General features: G+C 44.0%; 1 protein-coding gene across 1 annotated transcript in view; it reads right to left on the bottom strand.

Annotated features, from left to right (window-relative positions):
• ttn.2 (titin, tandem duplicate 2) overlaps nucleotides 1–21,587 on the bottom strand; it is a gene marked incomplete at both ends in the record, with an annotated part of 169,759 nt that overhangs the window by 24,188 nt on the left and 123,984 nt on the right. Inside the window, 9 exon segments of the mRNA XM_080536777.1 lie at nucleotides 73–378; nucleotides 475–777; nucleotides 862–1,161; nucleotides 1,303–1,590; nucleotides 1,704–2,000; nucleotides 2,115–2,423; nucleotides 2,532–3,119; nucleotides 3,294–3,590; nucleotides 4,467–21,563. Coding sequence (XP_080392903.1) covers nucleotides 73–378; nucleotides 475–777; nucleotides 862–1,161; nucleotides 1,303–1,590; nucleotides 1,704–2,000; nucleotides 2,115–2,423; nucleotides 2,532–3,119; nucleotides 3,294–3,590; nucleotides 4,467–21,563 — 19,785 coding nt within the window.

The following is a 21,587-nucleotide window of genomic DNA, read 5'->3' as shown; positions in this document are numbered from 1 at the left end:
AGGACAGTGAGATATTTGTTACTGCAATATCTAAATAAAAATAGAATATTGAGTGAATATTTGAATACAAACCGAGAATGTCTTTGGCTTGAACCGGCTGGTACATCTTGATAGATTCACCTGCTGTCAGACAGTTGACAGCAGACACACGGAAGAAGTAGTAGGTAGCAGGTTTGAGATGAGACACAACATACTCTGTTGTCCTCACTTCACCCTTCGAGCTGATGACAACCCATTCCCTATCTTCAGTGTTCATCTGTTCAACGATATAGTGTGTGATCTCGCTGCCTCCATCGTACACAGGCTTCACCCATCCCAGGGTGATAGATGTTTTGGTAGAGTCAACCACTCTAAGTTTGGTTGGTTCACTCGGTGGGTCTAAAATTGATAGAACATGGTGTAAGATAAAGGCAATGAATGAGAAACCATTGAACTTAGTATTCATATTCTAATAACAATGAGGACAACACTTACCAACTGGGTCTGCAGCTTTGTAGAAGTCAGATTCCACTGAATATTGGCCTGCTCCTGCCTTATTTATAGCACATACACGGTACTGATATTCATTTGCCTCTGTCAGGCTGCTAACTTTCTGCCTTGTGTCACGAATGGCTCCTTTAACCACCTTGAACCAACTCAGACTCTTCTTCTCTCTCTTCTCCAGGTAATATCCATCTATGTCACTTCCGCCATCAAGTCCAGGTCTCTCCCATATCACTGTCATTGTCGATTTTGTAATCATGCCAACTTGAGGCTTTGAGGGTTGACTGGGAGGAACTGCAAAAATAAAAGTGTGTTAGATCACATTGGGGTCATCATGTGTTCACATTGAACAGGGAATATGAAAGATAGTTTCCTTACCAAATGCATTCCTTGTGATCACTGGTTCAGATTCCAGTGGATCTCCAACTCCATACTTGTTCACACCCCGAATTCTGAATATGTACTCATTTCCTTGGATCAGTCTCGGAACATTCACAATGCACTCCGCCAGTTTCTCTGATATAATGGACCAAAGGATCCTGCTGGTCTCACGCTTCTCTACAATGTAGTGTGTGACCATTGCTCCACCTTCGTCAGCTGGAGGCTCCCACATGATGGTGATGTTGTCTGCTGTGATCTTCTTGAACTGAATCTCACCAGCAGGCGGGCCAGGTTTATCTGGTAATATAGTTTCACATTGGTCAATGTAGTTTTCATGTTTTGGGTTATGTTATAATTAAAGGTGGGTTTGTAATGTGTCATGCCGTTATCAATATGGCATGCAGATGAAGATGTAGAAATGAAGGAGGCAATACATACCAAGAATTTGAACTCTGATGGAGGCAAAGGCTGAGCCCAAAGAATTCTTGACTTTGAGTTCGTAAGTCCCAGAGTTTAGACGGGTGGCTTCCTTGATGAGAAGACTTGCAGAGTCAGCAGTGGTTTTCGTTGACAAATGAACACCGAACTCAAGCTCCTTTCCATCCTTGTACCACTCAATTGTAGGCAGAGGCTTTGCAATGATTCCAACATTCAGCTCAAGAGCACCTCCGGCAGGGTGTTTCACAACTTCCAGATACTCTAGAGGCAGTTCAATCTCAGGAGCACCTGTAAGACAACACACAGTAATGATGCATGTTATTTAAGGTAAGACCTGCCTACCTGGACTGCTGAATGGAATACAACATTTTATTGTCCACACAATTAGTAATACAACTCACCATATGTGTCCACACACGTTGCTGGGCCTGCAATTATGGATGGATTGCTGATGGATCCAACTGCATTCTTTGCCATGACTCTGAACTCATAAGACTCATCCTGAGTGAGACCTGTCACAGTAAATTGTAGGCTGGTAATGTTTGTAAGGTGGGCCTTTGTCCATCTGCCTTTGGCATCCTCTCTCTTCTCAATGATGTATCCTGTTATCTTACTACCACCATCGTAATTAGGCTTCTGCCATGCTAAGCTGATGGCATTCTTGGTGATGTCGCTGATGCGGACATTGGTTGGAGGCTCTGAAAAAAAAAGCAAAAGATACACGTTTAGACAGTTGAGATTGAGGGTTTACTGTACTGTGATATTCAATTGAACACTAACAATGTTAACAATGTATGTTGACATTCACTCACCACAAGCATCAATTGCAAGTACTGCATCAGATATCTGGCTCATAGGACTGAGTCCAGCTGCGTTTTCTGCTGCAACCTTGAATTCATAGATAAGGCCAGCATTGATATATCCGTTTGTCACTTTGAAGTGGTCGGCACGGATGACAGTCTTGTTAACCTTCAGCCACATAATGCTGTTTCTGTCTTTCATTTGAAGGTGGTATCCAAAGACATGGCTTCCTCCATCAGAAGCAGGCGCCTTCCAGTTGACAGTGATGCTCTCTCGGGTCACAGCTGTTACAAATGGAGCCGCTGGGGCCTCAGGGATGGCTGGAATTCATTAAAAAGAAAAGTTAGGGTATGTTCTTGTATACACCTTGTTACTTTTTAGACTTAAAGTTTAAATATGAAATGTGCATGAAATAATATAAAACGTACTGTAAGGCAGTTGGACGCGGACAGTCGGGGAGTCAACATGCTCACTGATGCCGAAGCGATTCTCAGCCTTAATTCTGAATTGATACTCCTTTCCTGATTTAAGCTTCATAATCTTCATGGTGCATCTCGCAACGGCTGAGGACACCTCAGTCCAGTGGGCTGTTGTTGTCTCTCGTTTGTATATGATGTAGTTTGTGATGGGGCTTCCACCATCATAGGCAGGAGGGAGCCATTTGAGACTCACAGTGTCCTCTGTCGTATCAGAAATTTCAACTGGACCAACTGGGACACTTGGTCTGTCCAGGACCACAATGTTAACAAAGGACTTTGTGGTTCCGCTGGAGTTGGAGGCAGTGATGTCATACCTTCCTGAGTCATTAGCAATGCTCTCACGAAGAGTGATGATAATACCATCAGGAGTGACTTCAGAGTTGAATCTCATAGTTGACTTCAGTGCAACATTGTCCTTTGAAAGAGAAACCTTTGGCAAAGGTTTGCCACTCATTGGGATCTCAACCTTCAGGTTTGATCCCGCTCTGACATAGACAGTATTGTGAGGGATGTTTTTCATGTTTATCTCTGGGGATTCTGTAAAGAAGAATTAAGCATATTACTGAGTTTAGAATGAAAATAAATCAACACTATATATGTTACTAGTTTCAGACACATGCAGACACCTCCTCCCTAAAATATACAATGTCCTATGTTTAACTTAGGGTTAGGGTTAGGGTTAGGGTTATAGGACTTAAAATAAATACTTACCAAATTGATCTTTAACAAGAACAGGGAGAACCATGTCTTTAGCTTCACTTAGGCCAGCATGGTTTTCAGCACGGACTCTGAAGAAGTATTCAGCACTTTCCCTCAGGCCAGAGACAACAAAGTGGACAGTCTTGGTCACACCACATTTAACCCATTTGGTCTGACCCTTCTCCAGAGCATCGACCTGATAACTAGTGATTCTGCTACCACCATCATGTTCTGGCTTACTCCATGTAAGCGAAACACTGTCTTTTGTGACATCAGTGACTCCCAGCTTGGGTGGAGGGCTTGGTTTTTCTGAAATTAGAAGAGACAGTTAAATCATAATACAAACTGTTTTGACTTACATTTCCATTTGAGCTAACACTTAAAGGCCCAGTCCAGTGATATGTCAAACGTTTGTTTATATAGGCAGTAGGAAATGAGAGGGAAGACAGGACAGAATAGGCCAGTGTGGGGTTTGAACCCACAACCTTTGGGAGAGGAGGTATATGTGTGCTTAACAAACAATCACATATTACTGTTAGGGCTGTCACACTAACTGTGCCACCGCTCCACGGCAGTTGTGTCAAGCCACCCGCAGGGTTAGAGTATTTTGACATGCTCCATAATTTTCAGTCGCTTGTACCCCTAAACATATATTGAGTTCTGAAACATGAATTTGGAAAAACCCACTCCTGAAGTAAACTCTATTTTTTAGGTAATCAATTTCGCATTCCATACAGCTCAAATGTCTGACATCAAACAGTTCACATAGCTAGCAGGCTATGTTCACAGTAATGCAAGACAGCCAGTTACCTAGCCAATGAGTTTAGTTGCTACTGTAAGGAGCTAGCAACTCCATCTCGAACTTAAAGCTCTATCTATCATTTTAATGCATGAAAAGTATATTTAGGGTTAGGGTTAGTATGATTTTTATGTATGATTTTGACTTTTAAAACAAATTGAAATGGATATAAAACATGTAGTTCTAGTTAAATCTGTAAACATCGGTTTAAATGTTTTTATTGTGGTTCCACCACAAGCTGCAGTGTTAAGCCACTTAAACAATCACAGGGAGAGAAATTCCGAACCGCGACAGCTCTAATAACTGTGCAACAGTATGTTAATACACATGAACAACAGCAAAAATAATAGTAAGGGTAGCTATGTAGTTATTCAGTAAAATCTTACCTGTAATCTTTGTTCCAGCCTTGGTCTCAGATGGGACGCCAATTCCATAATCATTTTCACCAGTGACTCTAAAGTAGTACACCTCTCCCTCTTTCAGGTCTGTCATTTTATAAGTCAGACGATGGCATGTATCTGTGATTCTGGTCCATCCTTTTTTGCTTGCCTCTCGAAGATCAACAAGGTAGTTCTTGACAGGACCACCACCTTCATTTTCTGGGGTATCCCATGTGACTGTCGCAGAGCTCTTTGTAACATCCTTGAGCGCAACATGAGTTGGAGGACCAGGAGAGTCCAAAACCCTGACATTTAATGTCACTGTAGCTGTTCCGGCAATATTCTGTAATGTCACTGTGTATTTCCCAGAGTCGTTTCTTGTTGCTTGCTCCACAGTGATGGATGTGAATGTATCAGCGACATCAATAGTTGCCCTCACTCTCAGATCCACATCTGCCTTGTTCCACATAACATTAGGAACTGGCTTGCCTTTGAATGGCACTGTCAAGGTGAATGAACTACCATCCTTAACAATGAGTGTCTTCCTCATCTCATTGCTGATATCGAATACTGGTTCCTCTTCTCTCTCCTTGGCCACCTGAGGATCTGTGGCAGGACTCGGCTCACTGAGACCAATCTTGTTGATTGATTTGACAACAAAAACATATTCTGCTCCAGATGAAAGTCCTACAACTGTGAACTCAGTGTTCTTAGTGTTTTGAACGCCGACACTCCAGTCCTCCTCCTCAGTTGTCTTGTATTCAACACAGTATCCAGTCACAGCAGCTCCACCATCAAACAATGGCTTATTCCATGCCAGAGAAACAGTGGACTTGGTTGAGTCAATCACCTTTGGTTTGGCTGGTGGGGATGGTAGGAACTGGGGATCCTCAGCCTTCGTAAGAGGACTTGGAATACTTGGGGCACTCAATCCAGCAGCATTCTCTGCATAAACTCTGTACTCATACTCGCATCCATTACGAAGGTTGGATGCCTTGACCCTTAAGTCATAAACAGGCTTTTTGTTCACACGCACCCAGCGCAATCCTGATTTCTCTCGCTTCTCAATAACATAGCCATGAATGCTGTTCCCTCCATCTGAAACAGGTCTCTCCCAGCAGATAGTCATTGCCTCACTTGTTACGCTGGTGATCTCCAGATCTGTTGGTGCTGCAGGGACTGTGAATGGATCCCTGGCTTTGGCAGGATCACTCTCCAAGGCTTCACCATCTCCATACTTATTCACTCCTCTGACTCTAAAGATGTACTCATTTCCTTTAAGCAGTTTGGTGGCTTTGCAAGTTGTAGCCTTCATGTCTCCATATACCAAAATCCACGCAAGGCGGCTGGTTTCACGTTTCTCAACAATGTAGTGAGAGACTTCGGCACCACCGTTTTCTTGAGGTGGTCCCCAGGTCAGAGTGCATTTCTCTGCGGTAAGACCAGTTACCTCCAGTGGTCCAGCCGATGGGCCAGGGCGGTCAAGGACCTTACAGTTCACAGCCATTGCCCTTGTACCAGCAACATTCCGTAGTGTCAAAACATACTGGCCAGAGTCTCTTCTGATACTGTCTCTGACTATCAATGTAGTGGTGGTGTTTGTTGAAGTAATTTCTACTCTTGCCTTGGCGACGATCTCTTTACCATCTTTAGACCATGATACGACTGGGTGTGGACGCCCAGCAATGTCTGCATCAATTCTCAGGATATCTCCAGCTTTGACAACTACTAACTGTTTGAACTTGTCTTCCAACACGATCTCAGGTGGATCCACATCATCTTTAACAGTGACACCACCTGTGGCTTCTGATGGCACACTGAGCAATCCAGCTGCATTCTTTGCAATGACATGGAAGTCATATTCTAGGTCCTCAGTAAGGCCAGTAACATCAAAGGATGTTTCTAGGAGGTTGGCAAAATTGCACTTCAGCCAACGACCACCTGGAAGCTCCTTGCGTTCAACAATGTAGCCAGTCAATTTGGCTCCACCGTCATACTCTGGCGTTGCCCAAGAGAGGGAGACTGAAGTCCTTGTAATGTTAGTGACTTTAAGTTGACAGGGAGGATCACATGGATCCCGTGCAGCTACAGGCTCACAAGCTTTGGTACAAGGTCCAATGCCTGCAATATTCTCAGCATAGACGCGGTATTCATATGACAAGCCTTCCTCAATACCTGTCGCTTTGAATTGTGTTTCAGCAATGAGACCTCTGTTGATCTTGGTCCAGAGAATACTGCTATGATCTTTGCATTCCAGGTGATAGCCAATGATTGCACTTCCACCATCACTGGCTGGTTTATTCCATTCAACCAACATACCAGTCTTAGTGGCATGGGCAACATGGAGGTTGGTGGGTGGGCCAGGGGGCTCGAAAGGATACTGTGCAACAATTGGAGCTGAGTCCACAGCATGGCTTTTGCCATAGCGATTTTCTGCAGCTATACGGAACTGATATTCGGTACCCTGTGTCAAGCGGCAAATTTTAATTGATGTTCTGGCAACCGTGGCTGAAACAATCTGCCATGTAGTAGTGGTAGTATCTCTCTTCTCCACAACATAATTGTTAATTTGACATCCTCCATCGTAGGCTGGGGGATCCCATGAAAGTGAGATGTTGTCAGCACTCACTTCATCTACCTTGATTGCACCTGGTTGGCCAGGTTTATCCAAGATGACAACCACTATTTCAGCTGACTTGGTGCCAATAGTATTGCTCAAAGTGATCTCATACTTTCCAACATCCTCCCTGGTTGCATCTTTAATTACAATTTTGGATGATGTATTGGATGATAGAACATTTACTCTCGTTGTCTGCTTCAGTGGTTGGCCATCCTTTTTCCAAGAAACCTCAGGGTCAGGTCTGGCTCTGAATGGAACGTCTATCTTCAGGTCTTCTCCTGCTTTGACGCTGTATGTGTTGAACATCAGATTAATAATAGGTTCAATTGTAATGTCCTTTACTACAACAGGCACACCCAAGGGCTTAGGATCACTCTTGCCCTTGTCATTCACAGCAGTGACCCTAAATGAATATTCCTCGCCTGTTGTTAGTCCATCAATAGTTGCCTCCAATGCCTTGATCTCTGTACATACAGTCCATTTGTCATCCTCTTTGGTTTGCATTTCTACTGTATAACATGTGATTTTGCTTCCACCATCATGGTCAGGTTTTTCCCATGAGAGGCTTACACTGTGACGAGTAACATCAACAAGTGTAATTTTCCCAGGAGGCAAAGGAGCTTGAGACACCTTAATTGGTTCTGTTGTTAATGCTGGCAAACCTACACCTAACTCATTGACAGCTAGTACACGGAAAAAGTAAACGCCCCCTTCTTGAAGCTCATCAACCTTGAATGAATTTCGTACACAGTTAGTTGAAACACTTGTAAATGCCATTCTCTTCGTTTCCCTCTTCTCCACAATGTAATGTGAGATCTTAGCTCCGCCATCAATCAGTGGAGGCTCCCAGGATAGGGCTACAGAATCTGTCTTCACATCTTTGACTTCAAAGTTTGTAGGAGCACTTGGTGAGTCCAGCACTCTGACATTTATAAATGCTGACTTTGAACCACTGATGTTCTCAAGAGTCAACACATACTTGCCAGTGTCAAATCTGTTGACATTGTCAATGACAAGCATTGTGTAGGAGCTGGTGACCTCAATCTGAGCACGCTCAGTGAGAGGGCCATCAGCCTTGGACCACTTGACCTCAGGTTCAGGTCTTCCTCTGATTGTGACAAACAGACGCAAAGTTGCACTGGCACGTACGGACACCATCTTCCTAAGGTCTGCATCCAATTCAATCTCAGGGGCCTCAAGTTTTTCAGCTGCAATCACAGATCCGGTGACATCAACATGCTCTCCAACTCCTTCAATGTTAATTGCACAGATGCGGAAATTGTATTCAGCATTTTCCTTCAGTTTTTTTGCAGTGAAGTGTGTTTCCTTTACACCCCATGGTGGTGTGCAGGTTGTCCACTCTTCTTCTGCTGCTTCTTTCATCTCCACAACGTATCCATTGATAGGTGCGCCACCATCATAGATGGGTCTTGACCATGCAAGAGAAGCAGTCGTGCTAGAGTGGTCTGTCACTTTGGGGTTGTTTGGTGGACCGGGTGGATATGTGGCATCACAAGCTTTGAAATATTCAGATGGTTCACTCGGCACTCCCACGCCAGCTGCATTTTCAGCAGCTACTCTGAACTCATAGGAGTGTCCCTCTATGAGTCCAGTGATTCTGAACCGACAGTCATTCAATCTTTTTTTGTTACATTTTGTCCATCTAATGCCCTCTTTATCACGTTTCTCCAGGACATAGCCATCAATCTCCGATCCACCATTTTCTTCTGGGCGCTCCCATGTGAGGACCATTGAATCCCTAGTTACAGCACTTGCTTCAGGTGTTGAAGGAGGACTGGGCGTCGTGAAAGGATTGCGTGCAATAACAGGATCTGATTCTAGAGGTTCGCCAACGCCATACTTATTTACTGCTGTGACTCTAAATATGTACTCATTGCCAGTCAAGAGTTTAGTCACTTTGTGACTGACAGCTTGGATATTAGGTACAACTACAGTCCATGACAGTCTGCTAGTCTCCCTCTTCTCAATGATGTAATGAGAAACACTAGCACCCCCATCATGTGTTGGGTGGCTCCAGTGAAGATAAGCTTTCTCTGCAGTGACACCAGTTACCCTGAGTGGACCATCAGGTGGACCAGGCCTATCAAGAACTTTCACGGTGACTGGTACGTTTTTTGTTCCACCAACATTGCTAAGACTCAGGACAAAGTGTCCGCCATCTACTCTGATACAGTCTTTAACTGTTAGAATTGTGCGTTGGATAGTAGTTTTGACCTCCATTCTTGGGGTAGTTTTGTCAATTTCTTTCCCGTCTTTCAACCACATAACATCAGGGACTGGTTTCCCACAGATATCAGCATCAATCGTGAATGTTTCACCAGCATGGACAACAACAACATCCCTGAACTTTGGATCCATTTCTGCTGTTGGTGCTTCAATTTCATCTTTGGCAGTAATTTCTCCAGTGCTTTGAGAGGGTTCACTGAAAATGCCAGCAGCATTCCTTGCAATGACCCTGAACTCATAACATTGCTCTTCAGTTAAACCTGTGATAGTAAATTGAGTTTCAATTAGATTTGCGAAGCTAGCCTTCATCCATCGGCCATCAGGCAGCGTCTTCCTTTCCACAACATAGCCTGTTATGGCGCTACCACCATCATACTGGGGCCTTGTCCACTGTAGTGTGACGAGGTTCCTGGTAATAACTATAGCCTCAGGGGCACCAGGTGGATCACATTGGTCTCTGGCAACGCAACATTCAGAAATCTTGCTAGATGGACTCACGCCAGCAATGTTCTCAGCATAGGCCCTGAATTCATACTCAATGCCCTCTTCAAGCTCATTTGTTTTGAATCTAGCCTCAGGGATGAGCATCTTATTTAACTTTGTCCAGAGAATGCTGTTCTTCTCTTTGCGTTCAAGATGGTAGCCAAGGATTGGACTTCCTCCATCACTGGTTGGTAGCTTCCATTCAACAACCATGTGATCCTTTGTCACTGATGACACAAATGGAGTACCAGGTGCCACAGGTTCACTGAATGGATACTGTACAACCACAGAAGGTGAATCCAATGATGGACTCTTTCCATAACGATTTTCTGCAAACACTCTAAACTGGTATTCTGTGCCGGTTCTTAGCTTGGTAATTTTTATTGTTGTTCTTGCAATGGTAGCAGACACAATCTGCCATGCTGTGGATGTTGTGTCACGCTTTTCCACAATGTAATTCTTTATTTGACAACCTCCTGTATACACTGGCAGTTCCCATGAGATGGTGACAAAATTGGAACTCACTTCTTCAATCTTTATAGGTCCTGTGGGTGGACCAGGTTTATCCAGAATGACAATTCCAATGTCCTCTGTGGCTGTCCCTGCACTGTTAGTAGCTGTGATTGTGTACTTGCCAGAATCTTCTTTGTTTGCCTCTTTGAGGAAAAGGAGTGTTGATGTGGGTGTACTGGAGACATTCAGTCTGGTTGTTTCTTTAATTGCATGCCCATCTTTAGTCCATACAACCGTTGGTGCTGGACGACCTATCACTGGAATTTCTACTTTCAGATCCTCGCCACATTGGACACTGAATGCGTTGGAATCAATCTTGAAACAGGGTTCAATAGTCACATCTTTAGCTGTAACAGGGGCAGCTAATGCCCTTGTATCACTCTTTCCTTTGCTATTGAAGGCTGAAACTCTGAAGAGGTATTCTTGACCGGAACTCAGACCTGTGACAGTTCCCTCACATGTCTTTGTGGTTGTGGCCACCACCCATTCTTCTGATCCTTGAGTCTGCATCTCTATGTAGTATCCATTGATCCTGCTTCCACCATCGTGGTCTGGTTTCTCCCATGACAGTGAGGCAGATGTTTTTGTTATGTCAGTCAATGTGACTTTTCCTACAGGCAGAGGGACCTCTGATGTCTTCACAGAGTCTAGTGTTTCTGCTGGCAGACCCACTCCATATTCATTCTCAGCCGTAACTCTGAAGAAATAGATAGCCCCCTCTGTGAGATCTCCCACTCTGAGACTGGTTTTTGTACACTTGTTTGTGATATTGGAATAACCTTTCCTAGTGGATTCACGCTTATCAACCAAGTAGTTAGTGATCCGAGCACCTCCATCAATAAGTGGTGGCTCCCAGACAAGAGTGAGACCATTTTTCTTGATGTCTTTCACTGTAAAGTTTAAGGGTGCTCCCGGTGTATCAAGCACTCTTACAGAAACAAATGCGGACTTGGAACCACAACTATTTTCCAAGGTCAGAGTGTATTTTCCAGCATCATTTCTGTCACAGATGTCTACTGACAGTTGAGCGTAATCTGCGCCTTTTTCAATTAGAACTCCAGCGGGCAAGTCACCTTCATCCTTGGACCAGCTGATTTCTGGGGTAGGACGTCCTCTGAATGGAATATTGATCCTCATGGAACCTCCTGCACGAACAACAATTCCCTTTCTTAGCTCTGCAGTAAGTTCTATCTCTGGGGCTTCCATTTTATCCACTGGTTTTGCTGTTCCTGGAATAACTGCTGGTTCACCAACACCTAATTTATTGATGGCACACACCTGCACCTTATATTCTTGATGCTCAACAAGTTTGGTGATTTCAAATGAAGTGGCCTTCAACCCAGTTGGTGGAGTACAGATGGTCCATTCCTCCTCATCAGCTTTGCAGATCTCCACAGCATATCCTTGAATGTCACAGCCACCATCATAGATTGGTCTACTCCAAGCTACTGAAATTGAGTTCTTGGTAGTGCCAACCACGTGGGCATTAGCGGGAGGGCCAGATTTAAATGTTGGATCACAGGCTTTGTAGTAAATAGTTGGTGGACTTGGTTGGCCAACTCCTGCAGCATTTTCTGCAGACAATCTGAATTCATATTCATGATCTTCTGTCAGGCCTGTCACTCTGAAACGGAGGTCTGTGACTCTGCGTTTGTTGCATTTTGTCCATCTGACTCCAGCTCTGTCTCTTTTCTCTACAATGTACCCAGCAATCTCATTTCCACCATCAGCTTCTGGTCGAGTCCAGCATACAGTCATGGAATCTCTTGCTATATTTGTTATTTCTAGTTCTTGTGGTGCTCCAGGAAGAACAAATGGATTTCTCATTATAACTGGCACTGACTCTAGAGGCTCACCGTCACCGAACTTGTTGACTGCCAGAACACGGAATATGTATTCATTTCCTTTTAGAAGTTTGGTGACTTTGAGCATTGTGGCTCCACAATCACTAGCAACCAAAGTCCATGCAAGACGGCTAGTTTCCCTCTTTTGCACGATGTAATGGGAAACATTGCTGCCACCATCGTGTCTGGGTGGAAGCCAGGACAGTGAGCATTTCTCACATGTAACACCACTGACAGTAAGGGGTCCCTCAGAGGGTCCTGGTCTGTCCAATACTTTCACATTGAACGGTACAGATTTTGTTCCAGCAACATTAGTCAGAACCAAATAGTATTGACCTCCATCCACTCTGATAGCATCTTTAACAACAAGCTTGGCCTTGAAATCAGAGTTTTGGATCTCATTTCTTGTTGAAATTTCCACTTCTGCATCACTCTTAAACCATTGAGCTGTTGGGATTGGCTTTCCTTGTACACTGGCCTCAAGTGTAAATGTTTCTCCTGCATTGACCACAATAACCTGGTTGTACATTGGATCAGTTTCATATTTCGGTGGTTCAACTTCATCCTTTGCTGTGATGGAGCCAGTGCTCTCAGTGGGCTTGCTGATAGATCCAGCTGCATTCTTAGCAATGACTCTGAAATCATATTTACAGTCCTCAGTTAAACCAAGAACTGTGAATACAGTCTCAATGACATTAGTGAAACTGGCCTTCATCCAGCGTCCCTCTGGTAGATCTCGTTTCTCCACAACATAACCAGTAACCAGACTGCCACCGTCGTACTGCGGCTTTGTCCATTTCAGCTTCACAGAGTGCCTGGTTACAATGATAGCTTCTGGGGTGCCAGGTGGATCACATGGGTCACGTGCCACGCATCCTTCAGAGAGTTTGCTGTATATGCCGATGCCAACAATATTCTCAGCAGAAACCCTGAACTCATATTCAATTCCCTCCTCTAAAGGAGCAGATTTAAATCTTGGGTCTTGAACAAGCATTTTATTAATCTTTGTCCAGAGGATGCTGTTCTTCTCTTTTCTTTCAATGTGATAGCCTTGAATCACACTTCCTCCATCTGAGATGGGTTTGTGCCATTCAACAACCATGTAATCCTTAGTGTATGAAGAGACATAGGGTGTCCCTGGTGGTCCTGGTTCTTTGAAGGGATACTGGGCAAGGACAGGCTCAGAATCGATTGCATAACTTTTACCATATCTGTTTTCAGCAAAGATCCTGAATTGGTACTCGGCACCAGTTTTCAAGTTTGCCACTTTCAGGGTCGTTCTTGCAACAGTGGCAGAAACGACAACCCAGTTTGTCGTTGTTGTATCTCTCTTCTGGACAATGTAATTTGAAATCTGGCAACCACCAGTGTATGCTGGTGGTTCCCAGGAAACTGTGATGCTCTCTGCACTGATTTCATCAAGCATGATTGGACCTGTTGGTGGGCCTGGTTTGTCAAGAGTGATAATTTCAATGGTTGCATCTTTTTGTCCAAGTTTGTTAGACACAGAAATGCCATATATTCCACCATCTTCTTTTGTTGCTTCTTTAATTGTGAGCTTTGTATGGTGTGCATTGTCAGCAACATTAACTCTTGTAGTCTGTTTCAGAGCCGAACCATCTTTTGTCCATGCAATGACTGGTTTGGGATGACCAGCAATGGGAACTTCTACTTTCAGGTCATAACCAACCTGTACGCTGTAGTTGCTGCATTTAGGTCTAACAGCAGGATCAATGACAAGGTCCTTCACTTGTACTGGATTGGCAAGAAGTCTAGGGTCACTCTTGCCCTTACTATTAACAGCAATTACTCTAAATGTGTATTCCTCACCTGTGGCCAAGTTTGTGACAGTAGTTTGAATTGCTTTAACTTGAGCGCATAGTGACCAGTTCTCTGTATCCTTGGCTTGCATTTCAACCTCATAATAGGATATTTTACTGCCTCCATCATGATCTGGTTTCTCCCAGGCAAGAGAGACACTGTTGCGTGTGACATCAACTACTGTCACTTTACCAGGAGGTTGAGGTACCTCTGAAATTTTCAGGGGTTCTGGAGTCTCTGCAGGTAATCCAACACCATATTCATTCTCAGCAAGAACTCTGAAGAAATAGATACTGCCCTCTTTAAGTTCTTCAATCGTCCATGACATCCTGTTACAGGTTGTGACAGGGGAATATACTTTTCTAGTGCTTTCTCGTTTCTCAACGATATAATTCTTAATTTTAGACCCACCATCCAATGCAGGTGGCTCCCAGGTTAGAGTGATGGAATTCTTTGTTATCTCCTTCACACTAAAATTCACAGGTGGACTAGGTGAATCAAGTACTCTGGCACTTATGAAGACAGATTTCACTCCACTGGCATTCTCTGCAGTAAGAGTATACTTGCCGCTGTCAAATCGGTCAACATTTTCAATCACAAGTGAGGCATAACTGCTTGTAATATCAATCTCTGCTGTATCCTTGATTTCCCCATCAATCTTCCCCCATTTGACCTCAGGAGCTGGCCGTCCCCTAACAGGAACAAATATTCTCAAAGTGTTTCCAGCTCTGACATTGATCATCTTCCTGAGATCATTGTCAAGATCAAGATCTGGTGCTTCCAATTTTTCCTCAAGGAGAACTGATCCAGGGACATCAGCATGCTCCCCAACACCAACCTTGTTTATGGCACAAACTCTGAATTTGTATTCATGCTTCTCTAGCAGTTTTTTAACTACAAATCGTGTCTCTGCGATTCCAGTGGGTGGAGTGCACATTGTCCATTCATCAGAAGTCCCTTCACAGGTCTCAACAATATATCCTTCAATCTCACAGCCACCATCATAGATGGGTTTGCCCCATGACATAGTAACAGTTGATCTTGACGAGTCAGCCACTTTAGGATTATTTGGTGGGCCCGGTTTGAAAATAGGATCCAATGCCTTGTAGTACTCAGTTGGTACACTTGGGTTCCCAACTCCAGCAGCATTCTCTGCTAAAACTCTGAATTCATAACTGCGGTTCTCAAGAAGACCTGTAACTCTAAAGCGAACTTCACTCACTGTGCGCTTATTACACCGGGTCCATCGCACACCTTCTTTGTCACGTTTTTCAATAACAAATCCAGAGATGGGATTGCCACCATCATTTAAAGGTCTCTCCCAGGTTACCACCATTGAATCTTTTGTGATTGTAGAGACTTCAACCTCTGTTGGTGGATCAGGTGCCACAAATGGATTTCTTGAAATTACTGGCTCAGATTCAAGGGGCTCACCAATTCCATATTTATTCACAGGAATCACTCTGAAGATATACTCATTGCCAGGGAGAAGCTTTGTGATCTTAAGATTGAGGGTCTGCACTTTTTGTTCAACAGCGGTCCAAACCAATCTGCTTGTTTCTCTCCTCTCAACAATATAATGCGAAACATCACTTCCTCCATCTTGTAGTGGTGATTTCCAGGAGATACAGCATTTTTCACTTGTGACTCCATAGATAGAAATAGGGCCCTCGGGTGGTCCAGGTCTGTCTAAGACTTTGACATTGATATGCACAGACTTCTCTCCACCTACGTTTTTAAGTAGTAGTGTATACTGGCCTCCATCAACACGGATTGCCTCTTTAACACTCAAGTTTGCTATGAAATCAGTGTTCTTTATTTCAAGACGAGCTGCATTTGTAATTACTTGGCCTCCCTTCATCCAATACACTGTGGGTACTGGTTTGCCGTAAACACCTGCTGTAAGTTTAAATGATTCACCTGCATTTACAACAACAGTTTGAGAGTACTGTGAGTCCAAGTCTATTTTAGGAGGATCCACTTCATCCTTTGCTGTGATCTCCCCAGTACTGTCAGATGGATCACTGGAAACACCAGCTGCATTCCTTGCAATGACACGGAACTCATATATTTGCTCCTCAATTAATCCAGTCACAACAAATGCAGTCTCGATGACATTGGCAAAGCTGGCCTTCATCCAACGGCCTTCAGATCCTTCCTTCTTCTCAACAACATAGCCAGTGATTTTAGTGCCAATAGACTCTGGTTTTGTCCACCGGAGAGTCACAGCATTTCTAGTGACAATCACAGCTTCAGGCTTGCCTGGACTATCACATGGGTCTCTTGCTACACGGATTTCTGACAATTTGCTTGCTTTACCAATACCAACAATATTTTCAGCATAAACTCTGAACTCATATTCAATACCTTCTTCAAGCGCACTGATCTTGAACCTTTCGTCTGGAATTAATTGTTTGTTTTGTTTCATCCAAAGGATACTGTTTCTCTCCTTACTTTCAACATGATATCCCAGGATTTTGCTCCCACCATCACTACTGGGCTTTGTCCATACGATAACCATGCTGTCTTTAGTAGATGCCTGTACAGTTGGTGTGCCCGGAGCACTCGGTAAGTCAAATGGATATTGTGCAAGAACAGATTCTGACAGAAGCAGTGAGCTCTTTCCGTACCTGTTCTCAGCAGCAATCCTGAATTGATATTCAGAGCCGGTCTTTAACCGGGCTGCTTTGATAGTGGTTCTTGCGACAGTTGCAGACACAATCTGCCAGTTTGTGGTGGAAGTATCTCTCTTTTCTACAATGTAGTTATTGATGGCACAGCCACCGTCATACTCTGGTGGCTGCCAAGCTAGGACAACACTGTCAGAAGTGACTTCGTCAATTTTGATCGGGCCTGTTGGAGGACCTGGCTTATCAAGAACAACAACTCCAATGTCTGTCGCTGCTTCGCCGGCCGAGTTTGACAGTTTGATGGTGTACTGACCCACATCCTCTCTGCTGGCTTCCTTAATAACCAGATATAAATGTCTATCAGTGGATTCAGCATTGACTCTTGTGGTTTCTTTGAGTGCGACACCATCTTTGAGCCAAGTCACAGCTGCTTGGGGACGAGCAGCGTATGGCACATCTATCTTGAGATCGTCTCCAGCCAAGACACTGAATGTGGAGAACAGTAGCTTGAATACCGGGGAAATGACAAGGTCTTTGGCTACTACAGGCACGCTAAGCAAGCGAGGATCACTGGTTCCTTTTTCATTGGTTGCGGACACACGGAACATGTATTCTTCACCCTGAGTCAGTCCAGCAACAACAGTATGTGTAACTTTTACAGTCATAACCTGGGTCCATTTCTCACTTCCTTTTCCCTGCATCTCAACTATATATCCTGAGATTCTGCTTCCTCCGTCATGGTCTGGCTTCTCCCAAGATAAAGCAACACTGTTGCTTGTGACATCACTGAGAGTTACTTTGCCTGGTGGCAGTGGCTTCTCAGAAACCTTTACAAACTCTGTAGTCTCTATTGGAAGGCCAACGCCATATTCATTCTCAGCCAAAATTCTGAAGAAATAGTTCATTCCCTCTTGCAGGCCACCAATTTTCCAGCTGGATTTATGGCAGCTATCACTAACTGTTGAGTAGGCTTTCCTAGTTGACTCACGTTTTTCCACAATGTAATTGCGAATTCTAGAGCCACCGTCAATAAGGGGTGCATCCCACATGAGTGACACTGAATCTATGGTTATCTCCTTGATGATGAGATTCTGTGGTGCTCCAGGTGTATCAAGCACTCTGACATTCACATATTGTGTTTTGCTTCCTGTGCTGTTTTCTACTGTCAACATATACTTTCCACTGTCAAATCTGTCAACATTTTCAACAAGAACAGAGGTAAATGATGACGTGGTCTCAATGATTGCTCTTTCTAGAGGCTCTCCATTTTCTCTGGACCACTTCACTTCAGGAGCCGGTCTTCCTTTAATTGGCACAAATAGTCTCAATGTGCCGCAAGCCCTAACGCAAACCACTTTGCGGAGCTCTGCACCAAGGTCAATCTCAGGAGAAAGCAGCCTATCCTCTGCCGTTGGAGATCCAGGCACGGTTACTGCCTCTCCAACCCCTTCACAGTTAATTGCTGAAATGTTAATTTTGTAATCTTGATTTTCTGTCAGGTTTGTGATTGTAAATGATGTAGCAGTCAATGGCTTCTTAGGAGTAACAATTGTCCATTCATCTTCCTCAGGGAGGCAGGTCTCCACAATATATCCAGTGATTTCAGAACCACCATCATAAACAGGTTTGTTCCATGCAAGTGTGATGGATGACTTAGTTGTGTCTAAGACTCTTGGATTTCCTGGGGGTCCAGGTTGGAATATTGTGTCCACAGCCTTGTAAAATGGACTTGAAGCACTTGGTGTACCCAGACCTGCAGAGTTTTCGGGAATAATTCTGTATTCATATTCATGTCCTGGTGTGAGCCCAGACACTTTGAACCTCAGGTCATTTACTGTTCTTTTGTTGCATTTCACCCAGCGTAGACCAGTTTTGTCTCTTCTTTCAATGACATAATTGAAGATACTGCTACCACCATTGTTCTCAGGATGTCCCCAGCTGACAGCCATGGTTGTGCTGGTGATGGATGTCACCTCAGGAGTTTGTGGAGCATCAGCTGGCACGTATGGATTGGCCGAAATCATTGGCTCAGACTCAATGGGCTCTCCAATGCCGTATTTATTGACGGCCATAACTCTGAAGATATACTCATTACCCTTCAGCAGTTTGGTGACCTTAAACCTATTAACTTGCAAGTCTAATGCTACATTTGTCCATGCCAGTCTGCTTGTTTCACGTTTCTCAATAATGTAATGTAAAATCTTTGCACCACCATCATGTGATGGAGGCAGCCATGACAGGATGCATTTCTCAGCAGTGACGTCTGTAACAGCAAGAGGTCCGTCTGGAGGTCCGGGTCTATCAAGAACCTTCACGTTGAACACATGCTTGGCAAATCCACCAGGATTGCTGGCGGTTAAAGTGAAAGCACCACCACATCTTCTTAGGGAGTCTTTGTTGAGTATGGTTGTAGCAAAGTCTGACGTTTTGATTTCTAACTTGGCAGTATCTTCAAGTTCCTTACCGTCTTTGGTCCATACAATTGATGGTAATGGTCTACCTACAACACTGGCATCAAGTCTGAAGACATCTCCTGCCTTCACAAGAAGGACATTATTGAAGATAGAATCAACCTCAATCTTTGGCTCTTCAATATCGTCTCTGCAGGTGATAGCTTCTGATAGTTCTGATGGGTTACTAAGAGCACCAGCTGAATTTCTGGCAAAAACACGGAATTCATACTCTGCATCCTCTGTGAGACCACTAACTGTGAATGTTTTTTCTAGGATGTTGCTGAAGTTGGCCTTGAGCCAGCGTCCATCTGGTAGCTCTCTCCTTTCTACTGCGTATCCAGTTATTGAAAATCCCCCATCGCCTTCAGGCTTTGTCCACTGTAGAGTCACTTCATGTCTTGTTATATTCAATGCCACTGGTTTACCAGGTGGGTCTACTGGATCCAGAGCAAATGTTGTCTCTGATGACTTACTTGCTTTGCTCAAGCCAGCCATGTTTTCAGCAATAACACGGAATTCATATGCGATTCCATCCACCAAGCCAGTTGATTTGAAAATGTTTCCAACTACAAGTGCTTTGCTAGCCTTCTGCCACAGGATGCTGTTCTTCTCTTTCCTCTCAATATGATATCCCAAAATTGGGCTTCCACCATTGGAAGCTGGCTCATTCCAGCTAAGTGTCATTGCATCCTTGGTGAAAGCAGTGATTTGAGGAATACCTGGTTGCCCTGGCTCAGTAAATGGATAAGCAGCCACCACTGGTTCGGATATTATTGAAGCACCAATACCATATCTGTTTTGGGCTTTAACACGGAACTGATATGTAATTCCTGTTGTGAGACGAGCAGCTTTGAATGTTGTTCTGATAACAGTTGCTGCCAATTCCACCCATGAAGTGCCTGTGGTCTCTCGCATTTCAACAATGTAGTTGTTGATTGGTACACCTCCATCATTTTCAGGACCCTCCCATGACATTAGAATGTAGTCACAAGAAACTTCCTCTAGCTTGATTGGTCCTGTAGGAGGCCCTGGAATATCATGGACTTGAAGAGTGATGTTCTCTGTCATGCTTCCAAGAATATTCATGCCGGTCATTGAATATTGACCACCATCTGTCCTTTTGACTTCATTGATGTTGAGGATAGTTGAGGTTGGAGTAGTTTCAATATTTACCCTCTGTGTTTGTTTTAATGCCTGATCTTCTTTCTTCCATGAAACTACAGGCCTAGGACGACCCAACACAGGAATTTCCACTTTCACATGGTCACCAGCTTTAGCGATGACTACCTTCTGGTAGACTCCACGCAGATCAAACTGAGGTGCCGTGGTTTGTTCTTTGACTACAGCAGGTCTACTTTCACGTGGAGCACTTCTACCTGAACTATTCACAGCCATGATGCGGAATGTATACTCCATATTTTCAATTAGCTCTGTGACTGTGTAGTCAAGAGCCTTTATTGTTGTCACATGAGTCCATTGTTCTGTGTCCTTCTTTTGTGCTTCAATAACATATCCAGTTATCATGCTGCCACCATCATGCAATGGCTTTGTCCATGCAAGACTTGCAGAGTCCCTGCTTACATCTGTGACATAGAGGTTTTCAGGGGCAGTGGGTGCTTGGGATGCTCTGATTGTGTCAGGTGTTTCTGCTGGCTCACCAACGCCAAGATCATTTTCCGCAGATACGCGGAAGTAATATTCAGAGCCTTCCACCAGGTCTGGAATCTTAAATGAGCATTTCTGCCAGGTTGTAGTAAGTACTGAGTAAGCCTTCTGTGTGCCCTCCCTCTTCTCAATGATGTAATTCTTGATCTTTGATCCACCATCAATAATTGGGATTTCCCATTGAAGAGTTATGCTGTTTTTGGTAATTTCTCTTGGTTTCAGGTTTACAGGTGGTCCTGGTGAATCCAGCACTCTGACATTAACAAATCCGGTTTTCTTACCAGCAACATTCTCTAATATCAACATGTATTTTCCGGCATCATATCTTGTGCAATCAGGAACAACCACAAGGGTGTATGACTCAGTAGTATCAATGTGTGCACGACCTTTAAGAGGTATGCCGTCCTTCATCCAGGTTACTTCAGGAGTTGGACGTCCTTTAAGTGCCACAAAGATGCGTATAGATGCACGACACCTGACAACAAGAGTTTTTCTCAGTTCAGCGTCAAGCTCAAAGTCTGGAATTTCCTCTCGATCTGCAAGTTCAACGACTTCTTCAACCTCTGCTGGTTCTCCAACCCCCTCTGTATTCACTGCACTGACTCTGAAATGGTATTTACTACCAGAGTGCAAACCAGACACAACAAATTCAGTAATTCTCAAAGTCGCTGTGTCTGTCTCCCAATCGTCATATCCATCCCTCTTGTGCTCAACAATGTAGCCAGTAACACCCAGTCCTCCATCGTAGTGAGGTCTACCCCAATTGAAGGTGGCTGTTGTTTTAGTCGTATCAGAAATTCTTGGGTTGGAAGGAGGTCCTGGTGGATCTAAAAAAAGAAAAATTATAATTA

Source organism: Nansenia antarctica, assembly GCF_963989245.1.
Source record: "Nansenia antarctica genome assembly, chromosome: 7".
Lineage (NCBI taxonomy): Eukaryota > Metazoa > Chordata > Actinopteri > Argentiniformes > Microstomatidae > Nansenia > Nansenia antarctica.
This window is presented reverse-complemented; position numbering and strand designations above follow the sequence as displayed.